The sequence below is a fragment of the Corvus brachyrhynchos genome, unplaced genomic scaffold (genome assembly GCF_000691975.1).
Source record: "Corvus brachyrhynchos isolate BGI_N302 unplaced genomic scaffold, ASM69197v1 scaffold245, whole genome shotgun sequence".
In the NCBI taxonomy this organism is placed as follows: Eukaryota; Metazoa; Chordata; class Aves; order Passeriformes; family Corvidae; genus Corvus; species Corvus brachyrhynchos.
The window spans coordinates 700866-716973 of NW_008238988.1; the positions used below are offsets into that span (position 1 = coordinate 700866).

Here is a 16108-nt window from a genome sequence, read left to right on the forward strand (position 1 = left end):
CGAACTCATGGCTGACGTTCACTTCATCGTGGGCCCGCCAGGGGCATCCAAGAAAGTTCCTGCCCATAAGGTTTGTGCAGATAATTTTTAGCTTTTTAATGCTGCTGTGCAGGTCGCCTTCTCCCCCTGCCTTACAACTAGGTTCCACTTTTTTTTTCCTAATTATAGCTCTTGTTTAATCCCAGAAGTAATTCACATACACTGCAATTAAAGGGAACAGTGTAAGGCAGTGTTCTGCTTCCACTGCAGCTTGTAACTTTCGCTAAATGTAGCTTTTAGGAAAGCCAGCATGCTCAGCTGTTCCGGATCCATGTTACTGAGGCTTCTCTCTCTTTTATTTTCCAGTATGTTTTGGCAGTTGGTAGCTCTGTCTTCTATGCTATGTTTTACGGCGATCTTGCAGAGGTCAAATCTGAAATCCATATTCCAGATGTGGAACCTGCAGCCTTTCTAATCCTATTAAAGTAAGTGGCCACTACAAGTCTGCTAATTACATGGACAGAGTCAAAGTAGCTTATAAAATACACATCTCCTAATTGGCATTGTGCAATATGCACTTATTGCTGTTTACTTAATGTGCTGACAAATACTGAATGTCAGATTCACTGCCAGCAAAGACGACTATAGATTATTTTCATGAACTACTTTTTTTTTTTTTTTTTTTTTTTTCCTTGGAAAATTTTTAATTCTGTCAATTTTTCTTTTTTTTTTTTTTTATTTTTTTTGTTTGGTTTTTTTATTGATTTTTTTCCCTGAGAAACTAATTTTTTTTCCCCTGTCTAGATACATGTATAGTGATGAAATAGACCTGGAAGCTGACACAGTTCTGGCTACCCTGTATGCTGCCAAGAAGTACATCGTGCCGGCCCTAGCAAAGGCTTGCGTCAATTTTTTGGAGACCAGCTTAGAAGCAAAGAATGCTTGTGTCCTGCTGTCTCAGAGCAGGCTCTTCGAGGAGCCCTAATTTTTTTTCCCCTGTCTAGATACATGTATAGTGATGAAATAGACCTGGAAGCTGACACAGTTCTGGCTACCCTGTATGCTGCCAAGAAGTACATCGTGCCGGCCCTAGCAAAGGCTTGCGTCAATTTTTTGGAGACCAGCTTAGAAGCAAAGAATGCTTGTGTCCTGCTGTCTCAGAGCAGGCTCTTCGAGGAGCCAGAACTGACGCAGCGCTGCTGGGAAGTGATTGATGCTCAGGCAGAAATGGCACTGAAGTCAGAGGGCTTCTGTGAGATAGATCAACAAACACTAGAGATCATTGTAACCCGGGAAGCACTCAACACCAAGGAAGTGGTAGTTTTCGAAGCTGTTCTCAACTGGGCAGAGGCTGAATGCAAAAGGCAAGGGCTACCGGTTACGCCGCGCAACAAGAGGAATGTATTAGGGAAAGCTTTGTACTTGGTGCGGATTCCAACCATGACTTTGGAAGAGTTTGCCAACGGAGCTGCCCAGTCCGACATCCTCACCCTTGAGGAGACTCACAACATATTCCTATGGTACACAGCTGCAAATAAACCCAAATTAGAGTTCCCCCTGACAAAAAGAAAAGGACTCGTGCCTCAGCGCTGCCATCGGTTTCAGTCGTCTGCATATCGCAGCAATCAGTGGAGGTACCGGGGGCGATGTGACAGTATTCAGTTTGCTGTAGACAAACGGATATTTATAGCAGGACTGGGATTGTATGGGTCAAGCTGTGGCAAAGCTGAATACAGTGTCAAAATCGAACTGAAGCGCTTAGGTGTTGTCCTTGCTCAGAATCTGACAAAGTTTACCTCTGACGGCTCCAGTAACACCTTCTCTGTGTGGTTTGAACACCCTGTGCAGGTTGAGCAAGACACATTTTACAATGTAAGTGCTATTCTTGATGGTAATGAACTCAGTTACTTTGGACAAGAGGGAATGACTGAAGTGCAGTGCGGGAAAGTGACGTTCCAGTTCCAGTGCTCCTCGGACAGTACTAATGGAACCGGAGTACAAGGAGGACAAATACCTGAGCTCATTTTCTATGCATGATGCATTTCACCTTGATTGTATTCCAGTGCTGCAATGATGCACATTAAGGGATTTTTTTGGTTTTACTACGAACTCTGCAGCAGTATGGAATGTTATGCTACTTACCTATCTGCTACATCAGGCTATACAAATAAGTGAAGGAATGCTCTTGAATTTAATCTTATTTTATTTATTCATAAGCTATTTGACTTAATAATTAAGACTGCAACATGCAGAAAAATGTTAAATTTTGCACGTACTGTGCATTTATTTTGTATATAGATAACTAACTTGCAGACTGCAGCTGACTCAAACAGAATGTTCTAAACTAGAGCAGTTTATGAATCTGTGAAATATAAAACATTTTTACTTGCCCTAAATCCTGTGTATTTGATCTTTGCTGACCTTATGGCTTGTGTATGTTAATTCATGTACAGCTAACAGGGGTGATGACACTGTAGTCTGGTCCTTGTGTGCATCCACACCCAGCAAATAGGAAGGTTCCCTCTCTTGGTAACTGAAACTATCCATCAGCAGCCTTTATTTTCCCTTCCTTAGAAAAGGAGCTGACATTTGTGGAAGCTCAGGGTTTTTTGTGTGTTGCCCAAGCTGAAGACAGACAAACCATCAATGCAATCAAAGCTGATCAAAATCATCCTCTGGTTATATTTGAAAACTCTGAATGCCCCTTCACTTGCAGCATCTGTTAACCTCCAGCCTGCCCACCAAACAGCAACACTGCCACTTGATCCTGTCAAACTGCACCCCTCCCTTGAATGGCCAGAGTCAAGACACACAGATGAAGTTAATTAATTCAGTGACAGGCTGCATCACAAATTTAGCTCAGGGCTGTAATACTGGCAAGTACTATCTGAATTTACATCCCATCCTTATACAGAGCAGCAGACATTAGAGAAATACTTGCAAGATGGTTTTTAGGTTCACTTAAGATTACTAATCAGAAATAAGCCACCTTAAAAAAAAATAGCTGTTGGATCTTTCTTCCTGCTCTATCTTTTTTGGAAAACACAGTCTCAGGCACTATCAGCAGTTATTTCATGGTAGTACTTTTCTCAGAAAGTGATAAAAGTACATGTTTTTTCTTAAAGGTCTGATGATCATTACAGCTGAGCCAATTAGAAATATTTACTAGATTTTATAAATCTTACAATGACCTTGGAAGAGAGTACTCAAACAGCAGTCTCAACCAGTATTTTTTCTGTGTATAACAAGTACCTCTACACCTAACATGTTTGCCTTTTCCCAAGCTGCATTAATTTTCACCTTGAAACTAAGCTGCAATGCAAATCCTGCCTGTTTTCTCTCTCTCTAAAAAACCCCAAAGAATGTAATGAAAAATAAGAAGGGAAGTGAGTTAGTGAAAACAAGACCTGTCTACCAGAGCTGGAGCTGTGCTGCCGAAGCCAGGTGGCCACAGTGGCCGATGGCTGCGCGGTGCCGCACGCCCCGGGCGCTGCTGTGGCGATGCTCCCTGGGTGAGCTGCTGTTCCCCTTGCTGCAAAGGCAGCAATCCTGTGCCAGCCCAGTACAGCTGAAGGGGTGTGCCTGCACTGTTGTTCTTCAACACAGCCATCTGATTCTCTCAGTACAGATTAAGGAGAGTGGGAGTGAGAGTGGGTAAAGATGCAAGGCAGATAATTCCTGCACAGAGGTGGATAACAGTCACAAGACCTCACTATAAATGCACTCTTTTATCTGGAATTGGCACAAATTCCCTTGGCTTAAACCCACAACCTAGAGAATGGCTTTTATGCCCTTTTGACAGGTTAAAACCCACCTTCTTATCACAGTTATGATTTCAGTATTGACTTATTAAAAGTTATTCACATGTTTGGAAAAAGTTGCTCCTCATTTTCCATCAAGCCACTTGTATTTCAAGCACTGAATATCTCAGCTACAGGTGATGGACAGATAGGAAATTTGGCAAATACTTATCAAATGTTGCATCTGTGGAACTGAAGCATGACAGGCCTGTAGGAGCTTGCTGACACACACAAATTTGTTACACATCAGTCCATTGTCTTAGTATAGCCTAAATTACTCTTGGAAAAAGCAACAAAAAACTTGCAAAAGAAAACAGCATCTAGTTCCAAAAAAGCTCTTAAATAAAGGAGAACAGGCTCTTAGAGTCAGCAATGCTCCTCTGCCTGGATTGATTCCAGCTTCACTTTAAAGTTACTACTTGGGTATTAACATACAATACTATGTATATATACACATATACATACATATTTTTGTCAAGTAACCATGGAAAAGCCAAATCATTAATAAAATACCTATTGCTGGAGCATTTATGCAGAGTTCTCTGGCCAACAGAAGGAAAGTTTTTCCCAGCACATAGACATTCACCTATTAAAAGACAAAAAAAGCATTATGTTAATCTTAAACCACAAATGCTTTTAATAGAACATTTATATGGGAAGGAGAAAACCCCAACTTTTGAAATCTTAACCTGCTCAAAAAAATTCAAGTTATACAAGCAATATTCATATGTACAGGATAATACTCAGTGCTTGTCAAAATCTGCACAAATTAGCATTGTAAATCAAAGCATAAGTTTATATTGAAAAAATTATAAGAAGTCGTTCATCATGCTCTTTATGGGCTCAGTGCTGCTCTGTAGTACAGTTTTTCAGTTGTCACATTACATCATAAGGCATTAAGTAGACTTCAGTGTAATATCAGTATATATATAGAGTGTCATTTATCTTGCACCATTACAAAACCTGAGCAAATACAAGTCAGTGCAAATTTCAGTTCTGCATGATCATCTGTAATGGCATAATTAAGTATTGCACAAGCACACACCAAACTTTTCACCAAATCAAGGAGTGGTGCTACATGCCCCAAGGGTTATTTGTCATTTCTTGCTGTTTGGACATTGGCTCAGATCACATTCAAAACATTAAGAAAAAAAAAAAAAAATTCAGGAAAACCCTAAACCACACCAAACCTGCTCAGGCACCAGGGACAGAGCTCTGCTCCCCTCCCCTCCTCTACTGCTGCACCCAGGAGGATGTAAATTGAGGGGAGGAGTTACTCTTCATACTCTGATTTGCAATTTATAGCCCAGATAACTGTATTTGTATTTTACAAGTCTGAGGAAGTTTTCTTTCTCTATCTTAAGATGTGTTTTTGTGGTCAGCAAGAAAGGCAGGATATTCTCCAGCTCCCAATCAGTCTCAAACATTCCCACGGAGCTCCATGAACACCTTGCTTCCCCCAAGGCATATGTAAAGGTCAAGGTTAGTATAAAAAACTCCATCCTCCTACACTCCAAGCAGGTAGGTTTCTATTTTGTTTGGTTTTTAACAATGGTATATATTCTACTGCTTTTATGGAGCAAAACTGCCCCTCTCTTTCCTATGCCTGGATAGTGAAGTTGTTTACTAAGCAGTGAATTACACAACTGAGTTGATGATTATGGTACGAGCCTATGGAATTAAAAAACTATTGCTCTTTCCATTTCATCAAAGAGCTTTGCCAACATTAGTTTAAAAGCAGGCTTTCCTCCCAAGTGTATACATGCTTCTACTAAGCTAGCAAAAATATATGTATCTCAGCAACAACAACCAAACCCCAAAACAACCGACGTATTTTCACCTAGCCCTTCAAAATGTTTGCGTGAAGATGTTCTTAATGTGTATTTTTCTCAAATATATAAAAAAATCAGGAATTAGAACTTCAAAGAAATCCTCAGAATGATCACATATCCTGAAAGTGACTGTGCAATCAATTATACGTGATATGATGGTAATTCATTCCGTATTTAGTGAAAAGTGAGTCTCTTCCACGCTGTGTCTGACCAATGGTTGGAGTGGCATAGAAGATGCAAAAATACAGCCTTAAATTTTACTGCCCTTTTTTTTCCTGAAATAGCAGACAACATAGAAGCACTATTTTCGGGGAAGGAAAAGAGCAAAACATACCCTCTGAAAGAGAAGTATATTTTCTAGGAAGTAAGTCACCAAATTTTATACAGAAAAAACAAGCACCTAGTGAATCTGGCAATTCATACTGGAGTCTGAGAACATGTGACTTTCCATGAGCCACAGAGACAGAACAGATATCACTAAAGCAAAGTGTCTGCAGTGTTTCAGTTGGCTTTAGATTTTCTGCAAGCTCAAAAGGGGTTGTTTTGACCTCTTGTCTAAAAAATATTAACATAAAGAATGAGGGTTTGGCTGTAATTTCAGCCTTCTAAGCTGGCTGACCAAGTTACTATAAATCTTAAACCTCATCACTTAGATCTTGTTCTGCAAGGACGATTTCACTGCACAAATCAATAAAGTTACTTCAGTGGAGCCAAGTACATATGACGTTTCCATTAGAGACTTCACAAACTCATCTAGTTCCTTCATTTTAGTCTAGGAAAAAAACCATAAAACTCTAATCCAAATAAGTATTTTTCCTTCTAGCCTTTTTCCTTGTCACGACATCCAAATGCTAGATGTTTGTCACCATCAAACCACGTCACTCTCTAAGAAACTCCTCCCAAGCAAACTTTCCATAAATGCAATAATAAAGAGCAAATAAATATGAAGAGGCATAAAGAAGCAGGTATTTTTTTCTAGTGAAGTTCTAACAATCAAAGTGATTGCCAAATTAAATCTAAAGCAAAGACAAATGAATACTAATGTGCTCAATGACTATCCTTTCCTTGGCATAACTAAAAGTCTCCTGATCCATGGTTTATTTGAGAAGTAATGCACTTAAATCTAACCTGCTTTTCCACTTCACTCACATCATCAGTGTTTTATGACTGACTTCAAGGTGCAGGCAGTGTATTTGCACAAAATAATAAATTAAAATAAAAATGGCAAATGAGGGAATTTCTTTCTTTTGCTCACAAGTACATTTTTTTGTAGTTTCTGGTTGCTACCAATTTAGAAAGAAAGCAAAATATACAGTACATTCCATGTTCCGTATTATTTTCCTCATGAAGCTCACACATTTTTAATGCCAGGGTCACAAAAAGAATCAGGAATAGTAGACTGCTTCCAGTTTTCCTGGCAAATCAGTAGGAAAAAAGACTTCAGGCCCTCTCAAACAATATGCTTCTCAACTTTAAAAGTTAACAGATATTCACAGGTTCTGGGGCACTTCTCATAAATGAAAAATTAAAGATGGCATAAAGTTCACCCAGAAATCTGTAATGCCATTGAACTCCTGAAACATGATATTGAAGATCTTCTGGGTTTAGTGGAAGGTGGCCCTTTCACTAAAATTTCACTCTGCTATCACTGGTTTCACCTACTACACACACACAAATCCCGTGATAGATGAGATATAAAACAGGCATTTAGAGAGGGTCTTTCTTTACTCTCATCATTTGGTTTTTCTGCACTCCATTAAGCTTAGAAAATTAAGAGAATTAATTTAGAGGCCTACTTTAATTTCTAGTTCTTTCTTCATTAAGAACTTCTTATAAAAATTCATATACTCCAATCCATCAAAAGCTTAACGCTCCAAATTTAGAATCATATGACATTTGCATTTATAAAACCTAATGTTATATGAGTTCTTAGAATGGCGAATAAACAAAAATGCCCTTCTAAAAGGATGTCTCTGGCTTAAACTTGAATTGCTGCAGCTTTGACGCTTACCACATCAACTTCAGCTTCTTTTCCCCTTAATTTAAAAGGATCATTCTGAAAAAAAGTATTTCTCCAAACTCTCCCCAATGAAAACTGTTGAAGTGAGACAATTGTTTTATACACTTTCATAAGATGTGTGCTCTTTTTTTGCAGATTTTCACCAGATATTAAAATTTTCTAAACTTGCTTAGGTTTAAGCATCAACACCTAAGACAAAAGAAGGATGTCAACCTCTGTTAGAGAGGAGATTTTAAAATATCTGCAAATCCTGATAATTTTTACCACATTCTCTTACATTCAACTCGTATTTAACAGAGTAATTTTACAAGCATGTGGACCCATCACAGATTTTTTATTTTAAAAAAAAAAGCAAAACAAAAAAACAAGTAGGTTCTTTAGCAGGAAGATATTTTTCAGACAAAAAAGGATGTGCTCACCAAGGCACTGCAAAAGCCTCTTTTTACAGGAGACCTTAAGATTCTCTAACATGTTGTCCTTTACCAATAGTTAATTTCTGTTCTCATTATCAAACACATTATGTTAATTAAAAGGGGCATTTAGTGAAGGAATGGCTTCCAGTTATTCAGTTACATCTTCACAAGATCCTTCTACTTGTTATGCTCTTTGCCCTCCACAGTATTTGTTGGAGACAGTCTTTTCATTTCACATCTGTCAGTCATCAGACACTGATTTCAAAGGGACACTTCCAGAGAGACTCTCATCCTTTCATAATTTCCTCTTGCTTTCACATCATGCCTGATCTGTTCACAAATACCAATATACTTCCACTTTCAGAAATAACAACAAACACCTCATTTCCAATAACACAGGAATTCATCAGTCTAACACCTTCCAGAATTTTAAACTCTCTTTGGGAAACAGGGAATCTCCCATTCATACAGTTACCAGGTTACCAGGTCACGTTAACTTCTGAACAGTAGCAAAAAATAAAGCTGCCACCACTGAATGGAAGGTTTTTGTTGACCCTAAGTTCCATACAGTTATAGATCAATAACCCTTCTACAAGCAATTTCCAACAAGGCTTTTCAAGACCATAGTGTGGCATTCTGGCAAAGTACTACAAATGGTGACAGTGGTTAAGATATTCCTCTAGAAAGACAAAGACCGGGCAGTTGGAACACAATGAGAATTCACACTGTGAAATATCCATGGCTGCTTGCCTAAATAATTAAGCAAGCATGAAAAGCAAATGAGTTTTTAAGGAGAGTGGCTGTTGCTGGGGAAAGAGGCACCTGTGGTTATTTGATTCATTATTAACATTTCTAGTGTAGTAATGCCTGAAGGTCCCAACCAGGTTGTTTAAATTAACTCAATCAACAGCAATTTGCATAGGGGCAATAAAGGCAAATACAGTCAACATGTTAATAACTTTAAATGAACAAAGGGTATTAAAAACTGAAGCAAACCAGTACAGTCTTTAAAGAAATACTCTGTTTTACCTTTCTCCGTGCAATAAATTGAAACTTCCTGTTTTTTGGATCCATACTGCAATTAGAGCAGTCAAAAGGTAACACACAAAAATACAAACAAGTACCAAACTCGGCTTGTCAGGCTGTCGTTCAAAAGAGACACAAATCAAAATTAAGCAGCTTCCTCTGATACTGTGCTTTAAAGCACTGCCTTCAGTCTGGGGACTCCAAAGGGAGACTCTCCTGCTAACACACAGCAGTACAATAAGCCATCATCAAACCATCTATGCAAGAAAGTCAGAGAGTAATCATTTGCTACACTCACAGAGGAATCAGGGAGCCCAATGCTGCCTTTAGATTAAATAAATGAAAACAAGTGTCCAAAAATAACTCACAATAAAAATACGTCTAGACAAGAAAGTACTGTTACCTGGCTAGACAAACTGAAGACATAGGGGTGAGAGTTGTGTTTTGAAGCAGAGAAGAGACCAAAGGAGGACTAGACCAAGCAAATACTAGTTACTGATTTTCACGTCTTGTGCATCCTCTTCCCTTACCTAGAACCACAGTATAGTTCAGGTTGGAATGGATCTCAGCAGGTCTCCAGCCCAACCTCCTGCTCCAAGCAGAGTCAGCCACAAGAACAGACCAGGTTGCTCTGGATCTTGAGAGCCCTGATGGATAAAAACTTCAAAACTGCTCTGAGCAACCTGTTTCCACACTTGGCTGCCCTCAGAGTGAAACACCTTTTCTTGGTATCAAGTAGAGACATCCCATTTTAATTCACTATGTCCATTGCTGGTAATTTTCCTGCTGCACACTTCTATAAAGAGCCTCGCTCTTCAGATGTCTAAGATCTCTTCAATGAACATCAGCCTTGTTTAACAGCAGGACCCACCACAAGGCACACTAAAAATTATATTCTATGAGGCTGAGACTGGGGATCAAAGCACTGCCAACCCCTCTTCCCAAAGTCTTTTATGACCCCATTGCAGAAACCACGACACTGGAGATGACAAGAGACTAAAAAAAAAAACCCCAGTCATTTCTGAGGATGTGAAAGGCAGCCTTTCACCACACCAAGATGAAACTTCAGCCAAATAGTTCTCCAGGTGCAAGGAATGGGATGCTAGGAAAGATGGGAGAAAACCTAAACTGTTCAAAACTTGGCCAAGGCTAGACAGGCTTTGCAGCTCTCCTAAACAAGTCAGGCCTGTCGCTTAGATTGGACTAACAAAAAAGCAAACAAAAGGCCTGATTGCAGACCTCTCTAAGGACTATATTTGCAAGTAAAATGCAGGATCTGAAAATATAAGCAAGTACTTTCCCTGTCAGAGACTGATGACTGGTCGTCCTTCCAACTCAATCAACAAGCAGCACAACTGCTCGGCACAAGGAAGGCGCCTGATTTGTACCAGTGCTCTGGACATTTTCAGTTTGATTCAGATCATGCTTTGAAGTCCAAATGTATCAGAGGCATTCTGAATCTGACAACACTTTCAACAGGAGATTTCCAAGACTTAAGATGTACTTCACGTGAAGATTAAACAGCAAAGAAATTGCCTTTCCAATTTAAAAAAAAAAGACCAAAAAAAAAAAAAGACATTTTGTCTTTTCCCAAGATGGCAGCAATTTTGAAGCTCCAAAAATTATTATGAAAATGCAGCAGATCTCCAGTGGAACAAGACAAACTCCCACATCTCAGTCATCAGCATAAGAGGAAAACGACTTTTTAAACAGACTGCCATTAACAGTGAAAATTAGTCTCCTCTATTGCTAAGTTTTAGCAGCACTATCCTAAAAGCATATTACACAGTAGGGGACAGCTTTTTTTTTTTTTAATATATTTTTAAGTCCCACAAGCAACTGAAGGAAGACAGGAAGGGAGGCTGTACAACAAGTACAAACCAGAGCCTAAGAGGTCATGCTTAGGATTTTCTCTACCCTCTTTTTTAAAAAAAAAAAAAGAAAAGGCTAAACAGATCAGCAAGAAAGAAAGAATTTAAGATAGGTCATTAAACAAATACTGAGTTGCAGGTAACAGCAGGTTCAGGACATGGTTTAGTGGTGAACATGGTGGTGGCTGATGGCTGGACTTGGTGATCTTGGAGGTCTTTTCCACCCTTAATGCTTCTATGATTTTTTGCCTTCAAATGCACTGAAACTTATTTCAGGGTGTTCAGTAATTCAGCCAGTAGCATCCATGAAGACAATCTGTAAGGACATTTCATGGGGTGACTTTCTTACAGAATTCCTGCAGTTGGATGACAAAGAACACTGCAGGTCACTCACCTCCCACTGCAACTGAGCTGCATCAAGAACATTCTGAAGGAAAATCTCAACATTCACTATTAGTTTCTAAGCAAGAGTTGGTGCAGGTTAGCAGCAGCTCATTTTTTAGTCTTCAGATGTGATTTTTTTGTGATATAAACTCAATACCTTTCTCATTTCACCAAGAAAAACAGTTACCTGGACCACTGTGACAAATTTTGTACAGATGAGTATGAACAAATTAAATACTTTGGAAAGACAATACCACTGCCACTACTACTACTGCTCTCAACTCTTCTTCTTCCTTAAGGACATTTATATCCCAACTTCAGGATGGGAGAGCAGTCCTTGAAAAAAAGAGGGACTTCAAGGTAAAATAGTACCATCTAATGAACTATTTTTAATAAACTAATTATTTCTTAGGTCCAGGTGTTGTGGGCAAAGACTGATCTAAAGCACAATGTACTGAAATTTTCTGCCTGGGCCACAAATGTTTTGCTACCAAGGTGGTTTGGTTTGTTTGGTTTTGGTTTTTTTTTCTTGGTTTGTAGTTGTGGTTTTCTGTTTGGTTTGTGGTTTTGTTTGTGGGGGTTTGTTTGATCTTTTTTTAACAGACTTGGGGTGGGAGGAAAAAAACATCAAGCTAGAACCTGAAAAACTCATTTATGTATTTTTAAACAGGACTTTCTGGATAGCTACAGTTAACAGTAATGTTTAACATTCCTATTTGCTCAGATTCACCTTAGAGAAGTCATAAAGCAGAGCTCATCAGAAGACACAGTTAAATGCAGATCAAGATACTGAAATCCTGGATTTTTCTCTTTCAGAGGTTGATTATTTCCCTACTACTAATGTATTTCTGTCTCTCCCATCTTCTCAGTTACTTCTCTTTAACCTTTTGGTCCTCATAAGCCCCATCTCAGCATCTTTTCTGGCTGGAATGCACAGAGGGGAAAAGACAAATCATTCAATCTTTCTTGTCTGTTTCTGCTGACAATACATCTTTTCCTTTTCCTCTTATAATACCTATTCTTCTAGTTCACATTGTGACTATTCTTCATATTACTGTGATCACTCTATTTCAAAACCATCACCATGAAAAATTACCTGTGTTTAGAAGGAAACAAACCTTCCATTCTACTCATGCACTGTTTGGTTGTGAGCAATCAAAATAATTCAATCAGAGTTTAGAAAAGAGAAAAAAGTAACTAAATTTTAGAATTAAAGATTCATTTGATTATTGCAATTCCAGCAGACTGCTTCAAGCAATAAATAGTCTTCAGAGGGATGCCATTTACTAAGACAGCTGGGAGGACAAAAATAGATGCAAGTAACCTAGTCACATTGTATGTAAAACAGTTGTAACAGAGAGAATGAGGGTAAGACAACATATGTCAGCAGAGCTTTCTATTTCCACAGACAGAGCAAGTTCCTATTTCCCTCAAAATACATTTTATAAAACACAGTTCTGAAGTGCACAAATACATTTACACAGCAGTACCTACTAAAAAGGTTATTTTTGTCTTCAACAACTGTTGTTTTAAAAATATGTAGCATCTGACCCTGTGCCACTGCAGTGACTCTGAATCCTGATAAAAGGATCATACTAACTCTTGCTACGTTGTTTGTAGCATTAAAAGCAAAAAAAATTTTGAACATTTAATTTTACTGAAAAATTACTCAAATTTCCAAACCCCGTGGTTTTCCACTCAGATTTTTTAGAGAAAAATTAAAACATCTTAAACTTCAACAATTGAGAAAAAAAGTCAAATTTAAAAAGGGTACAATACCTGAAGAAGGTCGCTGAGGTCAAGTAACATGTCTGTGAAAGAAGTCAAGGACTATACATGCTTGTTGAATGTGACAGTATTTCTTAATTTCATTTCATTAGCAAGCCAAAGAAAGGGAAGAAATAAACCCAGGTTAACTGTCAAAGAAACTAAACATGGGTTAGGTCCATTCACCACTTATGCTAACAGCCAACATCCAGTTAATTGTTCAGCTGCCCAAAAAACCCTGCCAGCACCTGCTGAATTTACTGCTCAAGTTGTCTCTGTGAAGTGATGGTCTCAAAGAACAAGCCAACACCTCGTGTGACCTACAATACTCACCATATCCTGCAGCCTAAGAACGACCCAGTGGTAAGGGGGTTCTCTGCTCTGCTCAGACCCCACCTGCAATGCTGCATCCAGCTCTGGGATCCCAGCACGGGAAGGACATGGACCTGTTGGAGAGTGTCCAGAGGGGCCCAGCAAGATGATCAGAGGGATGGAGCACCTCTGGTATGAGGAAAGGCTGAGAGAATTGGGATTGTTCAGCCTGGAAAATAGAAGGCTTTGGGATGACCTAATTGTTGCCTTCCAGCACCTGAAGGGAGCCTACAAGAAAGATGGAGAAGAGCTTGTATGGAGAAGAGCTTGTAGTGACAGGATAAGGGGGAATGGCTTCAAACAGAGTAGGGTTAGATTGGATATTGGGAAGAAATTTGTTACTGTGAGGCTGCTGAGGCCCTGGCACAGGTTGCCCACAGAAGCTGTGGCTGCCACATCTCTGGCAGAGTTCAAGGCCAGGCTGGATAGGGCTTTGAGCAACCTGGTCTGGTGGAAGGTGTCCCTGCCCATGGCAGGAGGTGGAACGAGATGATCTTCAAGGTCCCTTCCAACTCAGGGCATTCTATTATTCTATGATAATTAAAACATTAATAGCATCAAGATAGAATACACTTAAGAATATAAAGCATCATCAGTCTCCTATGCCATCTTAGGAGCCCAGAAACACTGATGGAAGAGCAAACTAAGAAAACTGAAATAAGTTTCTTTTGTTCTCTTCTATGAGGACCTGTCAAAGATCTGGGAAGGGAAAGCTGCTTTGCCTACTCCCTTCTCCAGCCAAGCAAAATCAGCTTTCAGTTTTCACTCCCTTCGTGATATCCTGTGGTGCTGCAAAATATTAGGTCACCATCTACTCATTATGGGCACACTTGGGAAACATAATAGTTAAAAACAAGCCAAAACACTACAAATTTCCATTAGACTTAACTGAAAGCAAGCACACTTAAGAATGCATTGTCTAAACAGTATCCAAAATAGAGAATAAAAAAAGCACCATGAAGCCCAAAGTGCAAAGGTAGCCTTTTGCTGCTGTTAATGAACACATGCCGGATCTCCTATCAGCTACTCAGGTGTGGCTTACATGTTGTAAAAGGCTTTATTTTTGAAAGGAGTGTCAAGGTAAAGTGTGAGAGAAGGGGAGAGAGTGAGAGAGTGAGGCAGGCAAAGAAAACATGTATGCAGGGCTCTATGTGAGTTTTTGTATGCAGCAACGTGTTAAGAAATCCAGCATTAAATAAAATGTAGTTTGGTGCATCCTGTGGTAACATAAGTCTTAGTGAATGTTCTCCAAGTAAGCCAGAGAAATACAGTACACATTTCTCCTAAACATTATCAGCTGTGGAAGGAAAGTAATTCAGATAACCTAATTAGTTTATACATAAACATTTTCCTTGCTAAGAACTTCTATCCTTGAGCATTTCTACCCTTAGTTTGCATTTGAAATTGTACGAATGTACTCCAACTTTGTTACAAAATTTAATACATTATGTTAATATTATTTGGTGGAAATTAATTTCCACATTAAAAACCACAGCATAGCTGGGTAGTTAATTAGCTGAAAATTCAGTATGGCTCTGAAAAAAATCACAAATCCATTATAGGTAGTATTATGCAAGATATTACAGTAATCTGAAATTTTAACACAGTAAGGAAACTGCTAACAAAAACCATCTGTAAAATACACAGCTTAGAAATATACACAGAGCAATACTGAATTCAGTGCACATTTTTTGTAAAAGTAGTGAGAAAGGAGAAAATGGAAAGACTTTAGCAATGCAATTGCCAAGGAACCATAATAATTGTCAGCTCATCAAACAGATCTAGGAAGAAATCACTATGCCAATTTTGTGCTCAAGAAATATTCTAAATCTGAAGATGTTCCCAGCTCATTATTGACTTGAAGTGCCTGATTATTCTATGCCCACCCTGAGATACTGTCCCCACTGAGACAAAGTAAAATTATCACTCATATCTGATAGATCTCACCACAATTTAGGGGGGAGAAAAAAGCATTAAACACCAAACGAAAAGCACCTTATAGGTTATTGAGGCACCAAAGTGAGTAACTGAGTGGTCCTAGAGCCTGGCTGCTGTCACTGGAGACGAAGGAGTTGGAAGGAACATCAGTGCCAAATGCTAATTCAGATCTTAGGTGAGACAGAGAGGTACTTTTCTAACCCAGGCATTTCAGTTACAGTCATGAAATCTGTATACCAGAGTATTCGTCAACCTCCTCAAACTGTTAAACACACTTTCGGTGGAAAATTACTAACACAGTACAAGGGCTTAGGCTTTACTACTGTAAGGAAAACAACCCCACCTTTTTGTCCAAGAAGAAACAGAGAGCATGGGATGTATTTATAGCAACACAAGATCAGAGCTAAGGAGTTGGGAAATTCACTAGCAGGGTTCAGGCAGCTCTGAATCAGTTCAGAGCTACACCATAGATGCTTTAACATACAGTTCCCCTGCTCCTTAGAGAAGTTAGTTCAAGTGTCCACCAAAATTGTAAGCAAAGGTCACAGTAAAAATGTGGCACTTCTGGATTTCATCTAAGGTAGCCTCCAGCAATCTCTCTCCCTGATTAGATGTGTAGCTACTACAGCAAAGCAAAAGGGGAAACTTGAGTCACGCAGTAGCTCTGGGTTGGCCCTTACTATGAATATTGTGGGCACGATTATCA

The 16108-nt window shown here is 39.1% G+C and overlaps 2 protein-coding genes across 4 annotated transcripts in view; one reads left to right on the forward strand and one right to left on the reverse strand.

Moving 5' to 3' along the window:
• BTBD6 (BTB domain containing 6) lies at nt 1-2375 on the forward strand. Of its 3 annotated transcripts, none has more exons than XM_017738855.1 (4): nt 1-70; nt 346-464; nt 784-955; nt 1156-2375. In XM_017738855.1, exons 1-4 carry the CDS (start codon nt 8-10, stop codon nt 2014-2016), a joined length of 1215 nt encoding a protein of 404 aa, XP_017594344.1. In that variant the 5' UTR covers nt 1-7; the 3' UTR covers nt 2017-2375. The 3 variants fall into 3 exon arrangements, with proteins under 3 accessions (XP_017594344.1, XP_017594343.1, XP_008635482.1); XM_017738854.1 differs by having other exon boundaries at nt 784-945; nt 1146-2375; XM_008637260.1 differs by lacking the exon at nt 784-955 and having other exon boundaries at nt 984-2375.
• BRF1 (BRF1, RNA polymerase III transcription initiation factor 90 kDa subunit) overlaps nt 1-16108 on the reverse strand; it is a 159940-nt gene that overhangs the window by 91104 nt on the left and 52728 nt on the right. Inside the window, exons 3-4 of the mRNA XM_008637261.2 lie at nt 13105-13136; nt 4293-4365 (exon numbers count right to left, since the gene is read on the reverse strand). Coding sequence (XP_008635483.2) covers nt 4293-4365; nt 13105-13136 — 105 coding nt within the window. The remainder of the gene's footprint in view (nt 1-4292; nt 4366-13104; nt 13137-16108) is intronic.

Coding starts and splice junctions, on each gene's coding strand:
- BTBD6 (XM_017738855.1), top strand. CDS start 8: ATGGCTGACGTTCACTTCATCGTGGGCCCGCCAGGGGCATCCAAGAAA. Junction 465..783: donor GCCTTTCTAATCCTATTAAA/GTAAGTGGCCAC, acceptor TCCCCTGTCTAG/ATACATGTATAGTGATGAAA. Junction 956..1,155: donor CTCAGAGCAGGCTCTTCGAG/GAGCCCTAATTT, acceptor AGGCTCTTCGAG/GAGCCAGAACTGACGCAGCG.